Source organism: Mytilus trossulus, unplaced genomic scaffold, assembly GCF_036588685.1.
Source record: "Mytilus trossulus isolate FHL-02 unplaced genomic scaffold, PNRI_Mtr1.1.1.hap1 h1tg000070l__unscaffolded, whole genome shotgun sequence".
In the NCBI taxonomy this organism is placed as follows: domain Eukaryota; kingdom Metazoa; phylum Mollusca; class Bivalvia; order Mytilida; family Mytilidae; genus Mytilus; species Mytilus trossulus.
This window is the reverse complement of record NW_026963294.1, coordinates 4010804-4025094: the sequence shown is the minus strand read 5'-3', so window position 1 is coordinate 4025094 and position 14291 is coordinate 4010804. Positions and strand designations below refer to the sequence as shown.

The following is a 14291-nucleotide window of genomic DNA, read 5'->3' as shown; positions in this document are numbered from 1 at the left end:
CCCTGAGTTTTAAAAAATGGTAACTAAGGTAAACAGAAACATTCAATGTCTGCTGCTTCGAATACTTTCAGAATTTAATGCAACGGTCATACAAGTGAGAGGTTTAGCTAGCTATAAAACCAGGTTCAATCCACAGTTTTCTACATAAAAAATGCCTGTATCAAGTCTTGAACATGACAGTTGTTAACTATTCGTTTGATGAGTTTGAGCTTTTGCTTTTGCCATTTGATTTGGCAATTTTTAATTTGAATTTTCCTCGAAGTTCGGTATTTTAGTTATTTTACTTTTTATTTATGACATATGATATTACTGAGGAGTATCTTGACCTTGAACAACCACATTTAAATGTTGAGAGGATAATCTAAATTTGTTAGATCCCAACAATCTCAATCAGCAGAATAAAAAAAGTTCATTAAAGAAAATTTCACTATAACTTGTACAGATATAGCAGTGAATTCTATAATAGTATATTACTCGATTTATTTCACTTGACTGGGTGGAGTTTAACCGGTTCGCACATAATAAAACAGTCCATCTATAGATAGGTGTATTAGGATAAACTCATCAATGAAGTGTCCAGTAATTCTTTTGTAAATTCCTTCGATGACACTGATAGGTGATTAGAAATCAGTAATAATTATAACGGCAATCATTCTTATCACACACATCTTCAAATAGACTGTCCTTATGCAAATTAAAACTTAAGCTCCGCCTGATCAGTTGAAATAACATTGGTAATAATAGATCAATAAAAACTAGTGTTGTCAAATCGAACAGTTTTGATTAACCGGTTAATAGGATAATCGTTCGACCGATTAACTGGTTAACCGGTAGTTTAAGTTGATGTTTGGAAACCTTATTTATATTACCCTACAAATGTTTGTGCTTTGACATTATAAGGCTCGTCTGTGAGGATTCCTGGCGAAGGTTGACTTTTAAGGATAATGATGTAATACTACCGTATCTACTACGGCGTTTGTAATAACTTCAGATTGAAAAGATAAACAAACTGCTTGATCTCGTCGAATTGAAAATGTCTGAAACCGATGAGTCTTTCATTTTCTCTTCATGGCACAGAAAATACTGTGGAGTGTTTCAATTTGAATTGATTGAACGTGTTACTCGTACCAGCAAGTTTACATCAAGTATAAATTAATTACGTTCACGTTGATTTGCATTTCACAATTTTTGAGTTGGCATTACGTTTAAAGTATGACAAAACCTTGCACGATGGAGGTTGCACATTCAGACGAAGGTCTACGCAATTTTAGATAAAAAAATTAGGACAAGAACTAATTGGATAACTGATTTAAGGTTATTGTTTAAAAAAACATATAAACTAATAATGTTTACTTAAGATCTTGCCCCGAGGTGATAGACACGTTGTCTAATTATTTTATGTTTTTTTAGAATAACAATAGCAATCAATATTGGTATTCGATATTCGGTCCCTCCGATGGTTAACCGGTTAACCGTTGACAACACTAATAAAAACATACACCGTATTAAGGAATGCTTGCAGTTACTGACAGACAAACATCAGTCATAAAAACAGATCTAATAGTATGCATCTACACTTTAAACCACACAAGGCATATCTTTTTTTTTGTCCTTACAATATAACACAATTTTTACGATAGTGAAAACGTGAGAAAAAAAAACATACAGAAAGTGTGACCTTCTAGGATAAGCAACCACTTAAAAGAAAATAAGTGATGAACTGGGTTTTATTTCTTTCCACAAAATAAGTTAAACATTTAAAAAAAAAGATCCAAGCCAAAGGTCACAAATCTAGCTGACTTATAGCGCGAAACTACAATATATCCTTTTCCCAACAAATATATGTATTCACATTGTTTAGAACTCTACAAAATAACCCAACACTGCAACAGGAGGCACAATCCGTCAAAAACAAAAGCAACAAATTAGATTTTTTATCACAAACATTTGACTTATTTAAATCAATCTTACGGTTTTCATCGTTTGGAAATTTCTCAATTATAGTCTTTCCCATTTGTTATTAAGCATTTGAAAAACGTTGTTGACCAAAGCTAGGTCGTCAATATAGAACATTGTACTTAATGTTTGTTTCCCGCATTTTACATTGTGAAAGTTTCTCAAACAAAACAATAATGGTAGAGGACAATTTGTTAAAACACGGATGCACCATATTCATCATTTGTATAGGCTGTAAGGATTCTTTTTTCTACTAAATATCTTATTACTGGCACCCTATACGCACTGCTAAGATTTACTCTGTTCTACTTGTACCATACATATACATGTATGCATGTGTTTGCACCTGTACTAATAGTTATCAAAGTACCAGGATTATAATTTAATACGTCAGACGCAAGTTTCGTCTACATACTGTAAGACTCATCTGTGATGCTCAGATCAAAATAGTTATAACGCCAAACAAGTACAAATTTGAAGATCAGTGATGACCCAAAATTCCTAAAAATTGTGCCAAAAACGGCTACTGTAATCTATGCCTGGGATTCGGGAACCTGGTGTTCAATGGTTGTCGTTTGTTGATGTGGTTTATAAGTGTTTCTCGTTTCTCGTTTTTTATATAGATTAGACCGTTGATTGTCCCTTTAAGGTTTAATACGTCTAATAATTTTTGGGGCCCTTTCTAATGTTCTGTTCGGTGTGAGCCAAGGTTCCGTGTAAAAGACCGTACTTTGACCTATAATGGTTTACCTTTACAAATTGTGACTTGGATGAACAGTTATCTCAGTTGCACTTGTACCACATCTTCTTATATCTATATACATGTATAGAGTTAGTATATGGAATACATTCAGTTAGAATTAAAAAGAACTAAAATAACAAAAATACCGAACTTCAACAGAATATTCTTTATAAAAGGGGAAAAACGAAAGCTGAAAAACATGTAACGAGTGGAAAACAACTGTTATAATTCCTGACTTGGTAAAGGCATTTACAAATACAGACTTAGATGTCATATCTACAAAGAACATCCTCGAGTAACGATTTGCATTTACTTTAAACTGGTCATAAATGAACATTGATCCTATTGCTTATGGAACCTATGATCAAAACAGTCTTTATACAAATTGGTTATTACCAATTTACTGCACCATTCAATTTTTAGTTACGCTTGTTTTACGCTTATAGTGTCTTGTTTTACTTTATTTTAAAATCTAGTTTCCTCAATTTACTTTTTTGTAGCATTTAGCTTTTCTGTAAGCACAATGCTGAACATTGATATTGTAAATTATTAAGTTAAGGAGTTCTCTACCATAAATTACATAAAACATTTACTAAATAATTTCATAGATACAAAGATTTTAATATGAATTTTGGCTGAACCTGTAGAAAACGTATCAAATAAAGGCAACAGTAGTAAACCGCTGTTCAAAACTCATAAATCCATGGACAAAAAGCAAAATCGGGGTTACAAACTAAAACCGAGGGAAACGCATTAAATATAAAAGGAGAACAACGACACAACACTAAAATGTAACACACACAGAAACGGACCAATCATCAGACAAAATCCCAAGAAAATAACAAATATCACATCAAAACCAAATACATGAATTTGGGATAGACAAGTACCGTGACACGTCTTATCGCAATGTGAATTTACACTAAAAAATAAGAGAAAACAAACGACGCAACGTTAAAATGTAACACACACAGAAACGAACAATAATATAACAATGGCCATATTCCTGACTTGGTACAGAACATTTTTAAAGGAAAAAATGTTGGGTTGAACCTGGTTTTGTGCCAAACCTCGCACTTTAATGGCAATGTTAAATATAACATTGAAATGACAACATAATATTACAGAACTACAATACAAATCAATAGGAGAACGTATTAGACAAAGAAACACATGATTAATAGATAACAAAAAGCATCAGGTTTAAAATTCAATACGCCAAAAACGCGCCTCGTCCACACAAGACTCACCAGTGACGCCCAGATATAAAAGATCGAAAGTGAAAAAAAGTACAAAGTTGTACAGCACTGAAGATCAAAAGTTGAAAAAGGTTGTGTCAAATACGGCTATGTTTTTATGTTTTTAAAACGGTATCTCATATCCTAAATTTTACAAAAATCACCATGTGTTCAGTTTCAACTCATCCAACCTTTAAACCAACTTATGAGTCAAGTTGAATACCTAGGTGACGTCAAACGCGCTATTGTACGTCAGAGTTAATGTTAATTTAATCATATGTCTGGATTCGGTCCCAATATTTAAAATCTTTCAATCCTTTATGGGTTGATTTAAGATACATAAATACAATTGTATAACAACAACAAAAAACGCGGTTGATAAATTTTGATGTAAGCCTTTTTGTGCTTCTTTGTTATATTTGTTTGTTTTTATAGTGATTAGGATGATACCACAATACTGACTACTGTCTTCCTATTGTTGACATTTGTGCCGATTGTGTCTGTTTGTTTTGTTCTAGCATCGTTGTCAATATAATGGAATTTGATGCGCCTGTCATACAAGTGACAGGTTTAGCTAGCTATACAACCAGGTTCAATCCACCATTTTCTACATAATAAAACTGCTTGTACCAAGTCAGGAATATGACAGTTGTTATCTATTCGTTTGATGTGTTTGGGTTTTTGATTTTGCCTTTTGATTTGGGACTTTCCTTTTTTAATTTTCCTCGAAGTTCAGTATTTTTCATGTTTTTGTGATTTTACTTGTTATTGATATTGTAATAAGATCGTTTAATATTGTTAACAATTAAATCTACTTTATTATTACACACACGGGCATAATACTGAACGAATTGAGTTCTACAAAAACCGTATGATGAAGCCAACGAAATATTGCCGTGTAAAAAAGAAAATTAACAATGGAGAATTAAAAATCGTCTGTTATGTCGTATATTTAAGTGTGAAGTTTCCTTTTATAAATGAAAATGTCTAAATTTAGAAAAGTATAACTACTGCTGTTAATGTTAGATTGAATAGAAGAGGCCCACAAAATTGCGGTACAGTTGGGCAAGTGTTGAAGCAAAGTGTTTTTATATTTTGCGGGCACTACATAGACTGAGCATGCGCGAAAGAGTAAAATACACAGATCGATCACGGTCTTCGAATTGGATATTTTTTACAAAAATTGGCCATTTCTGTGGAAAAAGGATTATTTCAAAGACAAGTTTAGGTAAGAACAAAACACTATATTTATACATTTTATCACAACTATTTCCGCCTTTGTTTGGTTTCAGAGGAGACGCAGTTCAATGAAATTAGTAGTTCAGATTTAAAAAATATGTTTAGAATCAATTCCATTGTGTAAAAGAAAAGGAACGAAAGATTTCAGAAAAACAGTCAAACTCATAAATCGCAAATAAACTGACTTTCAGTAGTATATTTTGAGAACTCTTGATTATTAACGAATTATATTACCAAGTTTAAGGTAGGTATTATTGCAAATGTCAATCCCAAACCTATAAATGACTATTCCCTACTGCGTTTGACCAAACACTGTGATAAACAGCAATTCTAGATTCAATCTGTTGTAAAGTACTAACAGCAAGACCTTTCACAGGAGAAAATAAGCTTTGATCATATCTTCATATTTGTATCAAGCATTATTTCTGTTTTCATTATAGAAAAAAGCTTTGGATGTGTTACAGCAAATAAATTTGAATTTACTTTTCAAAAGACCTTTTAATTATACTAGAGAGCTGTAGAGAAATCCTTCCTATCAACAAAATTAGAAGGACTATCAAAAGCTAGTATTCTAAAACCTCTAAAGAATTTTGAACACTACAAAAATAATTAATACCTTTATTGTTATTAATACATACAATAAGCATATTTTTAATTCATGAGTACCAAACGCATTCAACACCGTTTGAGTCTCTGGACTGATTCCAGTAACACACAACTTAAATATTTACATTATAACGCAAGTATTGGCTAAATAAAGGCAACAGTAGTATACCGCTGTTTGAAATTCATAAATCGATTGAGAAAAAAACAAATCTGGGTTTCAAACTTAAACTGAGGGAAACACATGAGATAAAATAGGAGAACAACGACACAACAGAAACACAACATTTAAATAAACACAGACAGAAACGAACTATAATATAACAATTGACATTTTCCTGACTTGGTACAGTACATTTTAATAATAAAAAAATATGGGTTTTGTGGTTCCTCACATTTTTATAGATACCATTTCTTCTTATGACTGATTCAAGAAACAGGGTCTACATATTATTATCAATATTGACTTAAGACATCATACTCGCCACACTTTTCATTAATAGTTATCAAAGGTACCAGGATTATGATTTAATACGCCAGACACGCGTTTCGTCTACATAAGACTCATCTAAAAATAGATCATCAAGTCAAAATCTATATGTATTTAATATTGAGGACACTCCACACAATCGGCAATCCTTGGGTGACTCCGCTACTCTCCTGTTAGATGAGGTACGGAATCGGCCGAGTTGTGACGAATGCACTCCACAGTTATGTTGGTTAGTCTTTATTTTCCAATGCTGTGTTTTGTGTACTAGTGTTTGTCTTTTTCTTTTTTATCCATGTCTTTGTCAGTTTATTTTCGATTTATGAGTTTGAATATTTCTCTGGTATCTTTCGCACTCTTTCAAAGTGTCAGACCTCAAACCATGGTGTACCGTATGTCTCAGATGAAAAAAAAGGTATACGTTACATGACGGAATGTCATCCACACTTTTACAATCATATCTGGGAAGAAAACTTCCTATTCTGTTAATGCTTTATGTACTTCTATTCAAAATGAAACAAAGCATAGAGAACTTCGAACCTTCGACATTTAACTCCTTTTGAATTTTACCGCCGGACTATGAAATTTCTCTAAAACTCGGTCTGAATGGAAAATAGACTTAATTGAAACCCCGATTCTCTGTAGTGGAAAGTAAATAACATTTATTGCGAAATCGCAATCTTTGTACTCACAAAAAGGTAAGATACGTGAATCTCATAACACGCGGAAAAAAAGATGATTTACAAAGAGCACCAAATACTATCCACACCTGTCATAAATTCCCCTTAATTTTCACATTTCATGTTGTAACTACTTATTTCTTACTATTTCAGTACTCTATGTCAAAGTATTTTGGTATTGTGGTTAAACCCATGAACCCTCCACGAACTATTTTTAAAATCAAATGTTACAGTTTCTTGACAAGAAACAGCATTCATGTTGCACACGTTAAAATTATGTAATTTTTTTCATAAATAAAAAGACATTGTTGTGCTCCGTCAAGTCAGTGTCCTTATTACCTTATAAATTTGTTTGTATTTGCCGGATAATTTATGTTAGGTGAATAAACTAACACGAATATAATTAAGTTTACAAAACAAATATACTTTCCAAAAACATTCTCGGTGAATCTTTGGACGATTAAATAGACATGTAACATCGTCATTCCATAAAGATCTGGTATATAAATGGATGTACTCAGCGATTTCTGGATGAGTTGTATCATCTGGAAATAAGGTAAAGTATTGTTTTTAACATTTTAAGTAAATAATTGTTTCTTTAGGATCTTTAACTTTGTCTTTGAACAATAATTGCATAATCTTTAAGTTCAATTTAACAAAAGAACACTTGGATATTGTAATAGAATATAAAATTATTGAAAGGGAGACAGGGTGTTTTTCATTTCATTATTTTTATTTTATTTTTTCACTTTATTCTGTATTCTTTATATTTCAACAATCGATTTATTACTATTATTTCTCTTTGCTCTATTCTTAAACTTTTTAATTAATTATTCTGCACATTTTGCTTTTTGTTCTCTGTTCTGTAAATATCTCTTTTGTCATATGTTGGGTCTTCTGTGTTGTAAATAAACTCATCATCGATACCAGGATTGACATTTTAAATTTGCACCAGATGCGCGTAATTTTCCGCTTTTTGAATATTTATTTTTGAGCATTGGCAAAATGACTGACAATTGTTGTAATGTTCCGTAGCAAATACTTGTATTTAATGCATAAAAGAATGATTATCTGACATGGTGATATGAATATTATAACTGAACTAGTATACATTTTTGTTAAGGGGCCAGGTGAATCCCACCTCCGGAGACGGGTGTTTTTCTCTGCATTAAAGACCCATTGGTGGCCTTCGGCTGTTGTCTGCTCTTTGGTCGGGTTTTTGTCTCTTTGACACATTCCCCATTTCCATTCTCAAATTTATGAACTCTTGACTTCTGTAGAATGGCAAGCTGAGCCGGACTAACGTATTTGCTTACACAGTTAGAATTTGCTTGTAGAAATTTCAGCTACCATTTCAAATTATTCTGACTCTAGGTCTTCAATCCTTGGTCCTAATTCATTCTGCCGCGTGTTAAGTGTTGAAATTATGTTTGATCAAATTTTTGGGGTCGACATTTCGCCCAAGTTCACACAACCACGAGAAATCCGAAGCATTCGTTTAAAATCGAAACATGTATAGACCTGTCATTGGTAAATGTTATGGGATAAGTCTTAATTTCTTACAGACTTATTCAGGAGAATTTGTCAGAAGATCTGCTGTTACAGCGAAAATTACATGCAAACAATAAGTTACAAAGTGTGCATTGACGTATAGTTTTACTGATTGTATGATTTAAAGTTATTAAAAATTCAGGACTGCATACAGTTATCCAACACGACTGATATTGTATAGATAAGTGTACTCATGTGGTAAAGAAGTACATGTCAGGTAACTTATTATACCTCATTTACTTATAACTTTTCAGAATTGAACAAAATTTACTATATCAAACCAACCGCTGTCTTGAACGATTTATTTTAATTTCAGAAAATGAGGTCTTATTTTCTGTTAATGGTTTTTATTCCGGCATCAGCGCTCATAGTTGAAGATGTATTCCCACCAAGTTTAGAAGAATGCTACGCTAGACAAATTGAAAGAAACAGTACTGCATATGATGTTCAAACGAGCTGTTTAGAATTTTTTTTGGCACAGATGTACAGAAATACAAGCTCAATATGTTTAGGGAAGGATGCCTTTGAATGGCTAGATTCGCTCGGCAGGAAATTACATATTCGACTGAGACGACAAACACGGTATAGATTGCGTGAAAGGAAGGAAATAAGAACACTAAGTGAAAATGAATTGAACAATTTTTTTGACGCAGTAAATGCCATGAAGAAAGACAAGGTAAATTTATTCGTAACAATGGTCACGATCAGAAAGTCAGACTTTTGAGTCGTTTAAAGAATGAGGGTTACACAAACAGAAACAAATGACATAGACGCCTGTTTAATATAATGAAAAAGAATGTCAACTGATTATCAAGAAGAAGAACGTCAATCATAGACACAATGTCCTGGAAGTAATAAATATATTCTTTAAAATAGACATTTCACTGCAAGACCTCTTTTAAATTCGTTAAAAGTTTTGCGATTGAAATTTTAATTGTGTTTAGATACAATAAAGAGCAATGAATAATGTTTTCATCAATGTCAAATGAAATATTCGGAAATTAAGATCGTTTGAATAGAAAAAAATATGCTTTCACTTCTTTTCAATCAGCTTCGAAAACTGTGGCAGTTGTCATGTAATCTTGTTGTTTAATTGTCGACTGTCATATTTATTTTAGGCGTTTTACCTAAGTAATATGTTTTTTTTCTTCAAATGAAGCTTTCGCTTTCAGTTCGTATGTTGTTGATTTTTTTTTAAATATATACGAATAATTGACTATTCATCTGTAACATTTTTCAATCGGAATGTAATTTTTTCATCGTTTATGACATATATTTCCAGTCGGTTTCACCAAACAAGTATGACTCGTTTGCGATTATGCACCAAGGAGGCGCCGGAGTTTCGGCACATAATGGTCCAAACTTTGTGAGCTGGCATAGATATTTTCTGGTATTGTAAGTTATACATTCTTCTCTTTTTATAGACAATAACATTTACATTTTAAATACCGCAGCACAAACTGTAAATAAACCACTTGTGTAACGGTTTGTGTCGGTCTATATTCAGAAGCTTAGGTGTTAAATGAAAAAAGAGAGAAGAGAAATCCGAAAATTACAAGAAAAAAAAAGAAAAATGGTGTTTTTGCACGTTCCAAATTTATGTCTTTAATTGTCTCAATTCTATGTCTTTTATTGGTAATTTTTTATTGAAATATATGGCTAAAAGTGTGACGTAAGACATAGCCGTACACTCATCTTTAATTGCTTGTATATAGAAGTCTTTTTCTCTGATGTTGTTATTAACTTATATTTCGTATTTATTATAAAGACGTGATGAGTAAAGGGAAGGTACGATAATTACTACAGAACAATTAAAACACGGGATCAAGAACAACAAACAATTTGAAAATAAAAAAGTCAACATTAATTACACACGCTTGTAAAATTTGTAAGCACACACATGGAGAACACATCCCAACTTAACATTAAATTATGGGAAATGACTTAACAAAAAAAAAATCCTATAAGGTCGTACTTATTAGCTGTATAGACGGGTATCAATTTGCGCATTGCAAAACAAACTGGAAAATGATTAAAGAAAAGGACACAAGTCTGAGGTTAACATTTATTTGCGAATGACGTTACGATTGAAAACAAATTTAAAAATACTCGGACACAGATTTGATGCCGTAAATTTATAACATATATAGATTAGCGATTGACGTCACGATGGGGCACATATTTGAGCATCGGACACAGATTTGAGGCTCTACACAGATCTGAGGTTTACAATATAATTACAGTCATTGTATAAATAAGTATATCAGGAAAATAAAAAAGTTTTGGAATGCAGATGTAAAGGAAAAGGTAGCACATCACTACAAGATTTAGAAAATTTTGAACACATTCTGTAAAATACGTGTACCAAAGATTTCACCATTACAAATACAATTCTATAATGAGATAAAATTATATAAGATTATCGTGCTGTTTTTGTCGGCATTTTAATTTATTATAATGTAATTTATCAATTATTAGTAGTTTTTTTTATGTTTATACTTTTAATGCAATCTTATTCTAGACATATTAGTAGCTTGAATCATTCGAGTGTATTTTTAACGTTTTTTTTGTTGAAATACCGACAAAAATGCGAGATAAAATATTAGTTATTGCGCAAATAAAAACATCGCACACATTGCTTACCCAACTGGAGCACATGAGATCACCCCAACATTTTTCTATTTTGTCTTGTGAACTATTATTTGTCTGTTTTGGTTTCTTTTTTCCAAAATGGTTATCAGTTAATTTTCGATTTATAAGTTTGAACGTCCTTCTGGTATCGTTTGCCTTCTTTTACTACGCATAATTTTTTTGACGTAGACTTTATATGCTAACTACTTATGTTATTATTAATTTCAATTTCTATTAATACTAATGAATCCTTTTATTTTTATTTCTATATCAACATTTCTATGGTATAGATTCGAAAATGCACTTCGAGAAAAAAGGAGTCGTGTGACTCTTCCATACTGGGATTCAAGAGCTGATCATTTAATGGACAAAAAAGAGGATTCTATCATATTTACTGAAATATTTTTAGGAAACCCAAAAGGTGTTGTTTATTCTGGTCCATTTGCATTTTGGGAAACTCCAACAAAACCGAGTACGTTGTTAAGACGTGATGTAGGAAGATTTGGGTTTCCTATTGATCCAGAGAGGTTGAAAACAGTCTTTACTAAAAGATATCACAGGGAAATTCTGCGACCAACAACTCCAGATAGTAGTTATGCAAATTTAGAGTCACATCATGATAATGTTCACGGTTGGGTCGGAGGAAATGACGGCCATATGTCAGACGTAGATTTAAGTCCCATGGACCCAGTTTTCTACCTCCATCACTGTTTCGTAGATTACCTTTGGGAAAAATTCAGAGAACGCCAGAAAAAATTAGGAATAAATTCAGAAACAGACTACCCACCAACTACTATACCAGGACACATGCCAAATAGACCTATGGATAATTTGACACCACCAAAGACGAATATTGAGGGGTATAGTAATTCATTTACAAAACGAATTTACAGATATGCACCTGCCCCTACTTGTAGTAACAACTGCAGAGACGCCTTTAAAGGATTTTTGTTCTGTGATAAAATTAAAAAAGGGTGTGTTTCCGGATCAAGGTATGATTTTATTCGAAATGGAGGATTAAATCGAGTTAACAATTATTACCCATCAAAGGCAAAAGGTAAACGGAGGAAGATTCCTCCATCTATTAAAAACATTAAATCTTCGGATCAACCAGCAAAAGTATCGCAGTCAATACAAGCAGAAGGGGGTTTACCTGACACAAAGAATGGACGCATTTCACCATTTGAAAGTACAGAGAACAGTCAACTCACTCGAACCTCAACTGCTCCAACAATTACAAATAGATTTAGAACGCACTTCGGTAGTCGTAGTTCAAGGGGTCGAAGATCAACAGACTTCAGTTTAACAGGCAATAATCTCAAAATTGGCTTTGATATAAATTTTCGCCTGAGACAAGGAAAAAAGACTCCATACCGCTTTGACAATATAGCAATGTCCCCAATAGCAATAATAAACAAACACAACAGGAATCGGTACCCAGGACAAGATGAAACTAAAACCCAAAGAACATTTAACATTACATTTCAGACAGAAGGATTCTCCTACAATGGTCGACATATTGACTTTATTTCTATAGATGAACGCACGCACATGTCTCAATCTCTTGGTTTTATTATGTTTGAGAAGCCGGTGTCTGGTGAAACGAAAGTCTACGTGCGAGTGTACGATTCAAACGGTGAAATATGTCAACCCAGTTGTCTGGTATCAGAATCATTGTATAAGGATTGTTCGGGGCTGATCAAGATCACGCCTGACTATCCTCGTATGTACTTTGACTCATATAATGAGGCGTTTCATTCAGAAATAACACCGTTTCTGAAGTTCATTTGTGTAAATTAATATTATATTGCCCTTATGAAATGTCTTCCTTAGTGTCTCTTCAAAGATGTTTTCAGGAAAATAATAATCAATTTGATCAAATGTAACCTTCAGCAGCAATTAAAAAAAAAAAAATTACAAGATATATATTTTTGTTTAAAGTTTTATCAAAAAAAGAAAGAAAAAGGACAGGGTTTCTTTCAGTGATGCAGCAACACAACGGCAACATAATGTAAATCTATATCAAGACATCAACTCAAAGTCCGCATCAACAGGGGGCTCGCGCGTAAAGACCTTTTTTAAAATAGAGGATTTCGTTATTTTTTTCTATAAATAAACTTTATACCTATACTTGACGGGATAATAAAATAAAAATATGGAATCACCGTTCATTTAATCTCATAATCTACCTTCGAAAGAAGCATGTATTTTTGTGAAGGTACTTTTTTTCTGTTGAACTAATAGGAGAAAAAAAGAAATATCGAAATAAAAAGTGAATTGATTTTACAGAAATCGCTTAAATATTACAATAGTTTAGTTAAATACAGTTTATTTGAAGAAAAATAATAAAAAACATAGATGATTTAAAAAAGTCATTTCAATCTTAATGCAAAACAATGGCCTTTTTTCATCAAAGGGAAATAATTTGGAGCTTTTTCAATGATATCTTGGCCAAAACGAATTGATTTTTTTGGGAGAAATGAGAACTTTCTACCACAACTGGAATTGATTACTAATCTGTATTTGCCAAATATTTTGGATATTTGGGTTGCTCTTCAATCACATATTGTATTTGTAAAAATAAAGACGAATACGAAAATATGTTATAATTGCCCATGAGACAACTCTCTAGCTAGAAGAGAGTGAAGGACACATAAATTACCAACTATAGCTCGGCATACGTTCTTTAACAATGAGCGTACACTAACTTTATCCTGGTATATATGATGAGTTGATCTGTCACTAGTAACAATTAGAGGAATAAAAAAAAGATATGCTAGACGATAACTACTGATGGGTCCTGGACCGTCTGCAGCAGCATGATAGGTTCTCTCGAACAGATTATATTAACAAAACGCACACACAGGAACACACTAACAAATAGAACCATAAAGAAGTTGACTCTTACTGGTTTTACATTTAAGACAACAAAAACACCAAATAAAAGACGACTGCCTTAATTAACATATTGTTTGTGTCCGTTATTGTGTCTTAGACATTTCTAATTGACACTTTACCTAACAATGAGAAGCAAAACATCTGATACACAGCTACTTTTGCATAGGTACTATTTCTATACTAAAATATGTAGTACTGGAAATTTACTTTTAATATTTAGTACTATCTCTTAACTTTAAAATTATTGTAATATTTAGGTACTTGTA

The 14291-nt window shown here is 32.4% G+C and overlaps 1 protein-coding gene across 1 annotated transcript; it reads left to right on the top strand.

The window, feature by feature from the left end:
• The first annotated feature begins 7374 nt into the window (after positions 1–7374).
• On the top strand, positions 7375–13008 carry LOC134699445 (uncharacterized). Its single transcript, XM_063561041.1, has 4 exons — positions 7375–7501; positions 8813–9172; positions 9779–9891; positions 11418–13008. The coding sequence occupies exons 2-4, from the start codon at positions 8816–8818 to the stop codon at positions 12925–12927; spliced, it is 1980 nt and encodes a 659-aa protein (XP_063417111.1). The 5' UTR covers positions 7375–7501; positions 8813–8815; the 3' UTR covers positions 12928–13008.
• Positions 13009–14291: the final 1283 nt, after the last annotated feature.

What these genes read in the sequence shown, in the direction of transcription:
- LOC134699445 (XM_063561041.1), top strand. Translation starts at nt 8,816, where the DNA reads ATGAGGTCTTATTTTCTGTTAATGGTTTTTATTCCGGCATCAGCGCTC. An exon ending in ATGCCATGAAGAAAGACAAG is followed by an intron (nt 9,173 to 9,778) that starts GTAAATTTATTC and finishes ATATATTTCCAG; the next exon opens with TCGGTTTCACCAAACAAGTA. An exon ending in CATAGATATTTTCTGGTATT is followed by an intron (nt 9,892 to 11,417) that starts GTAAGTTATACA and finishes TCTATGGTATAG; the next exon opens with ATTCGAAAATGCACTTCGAG.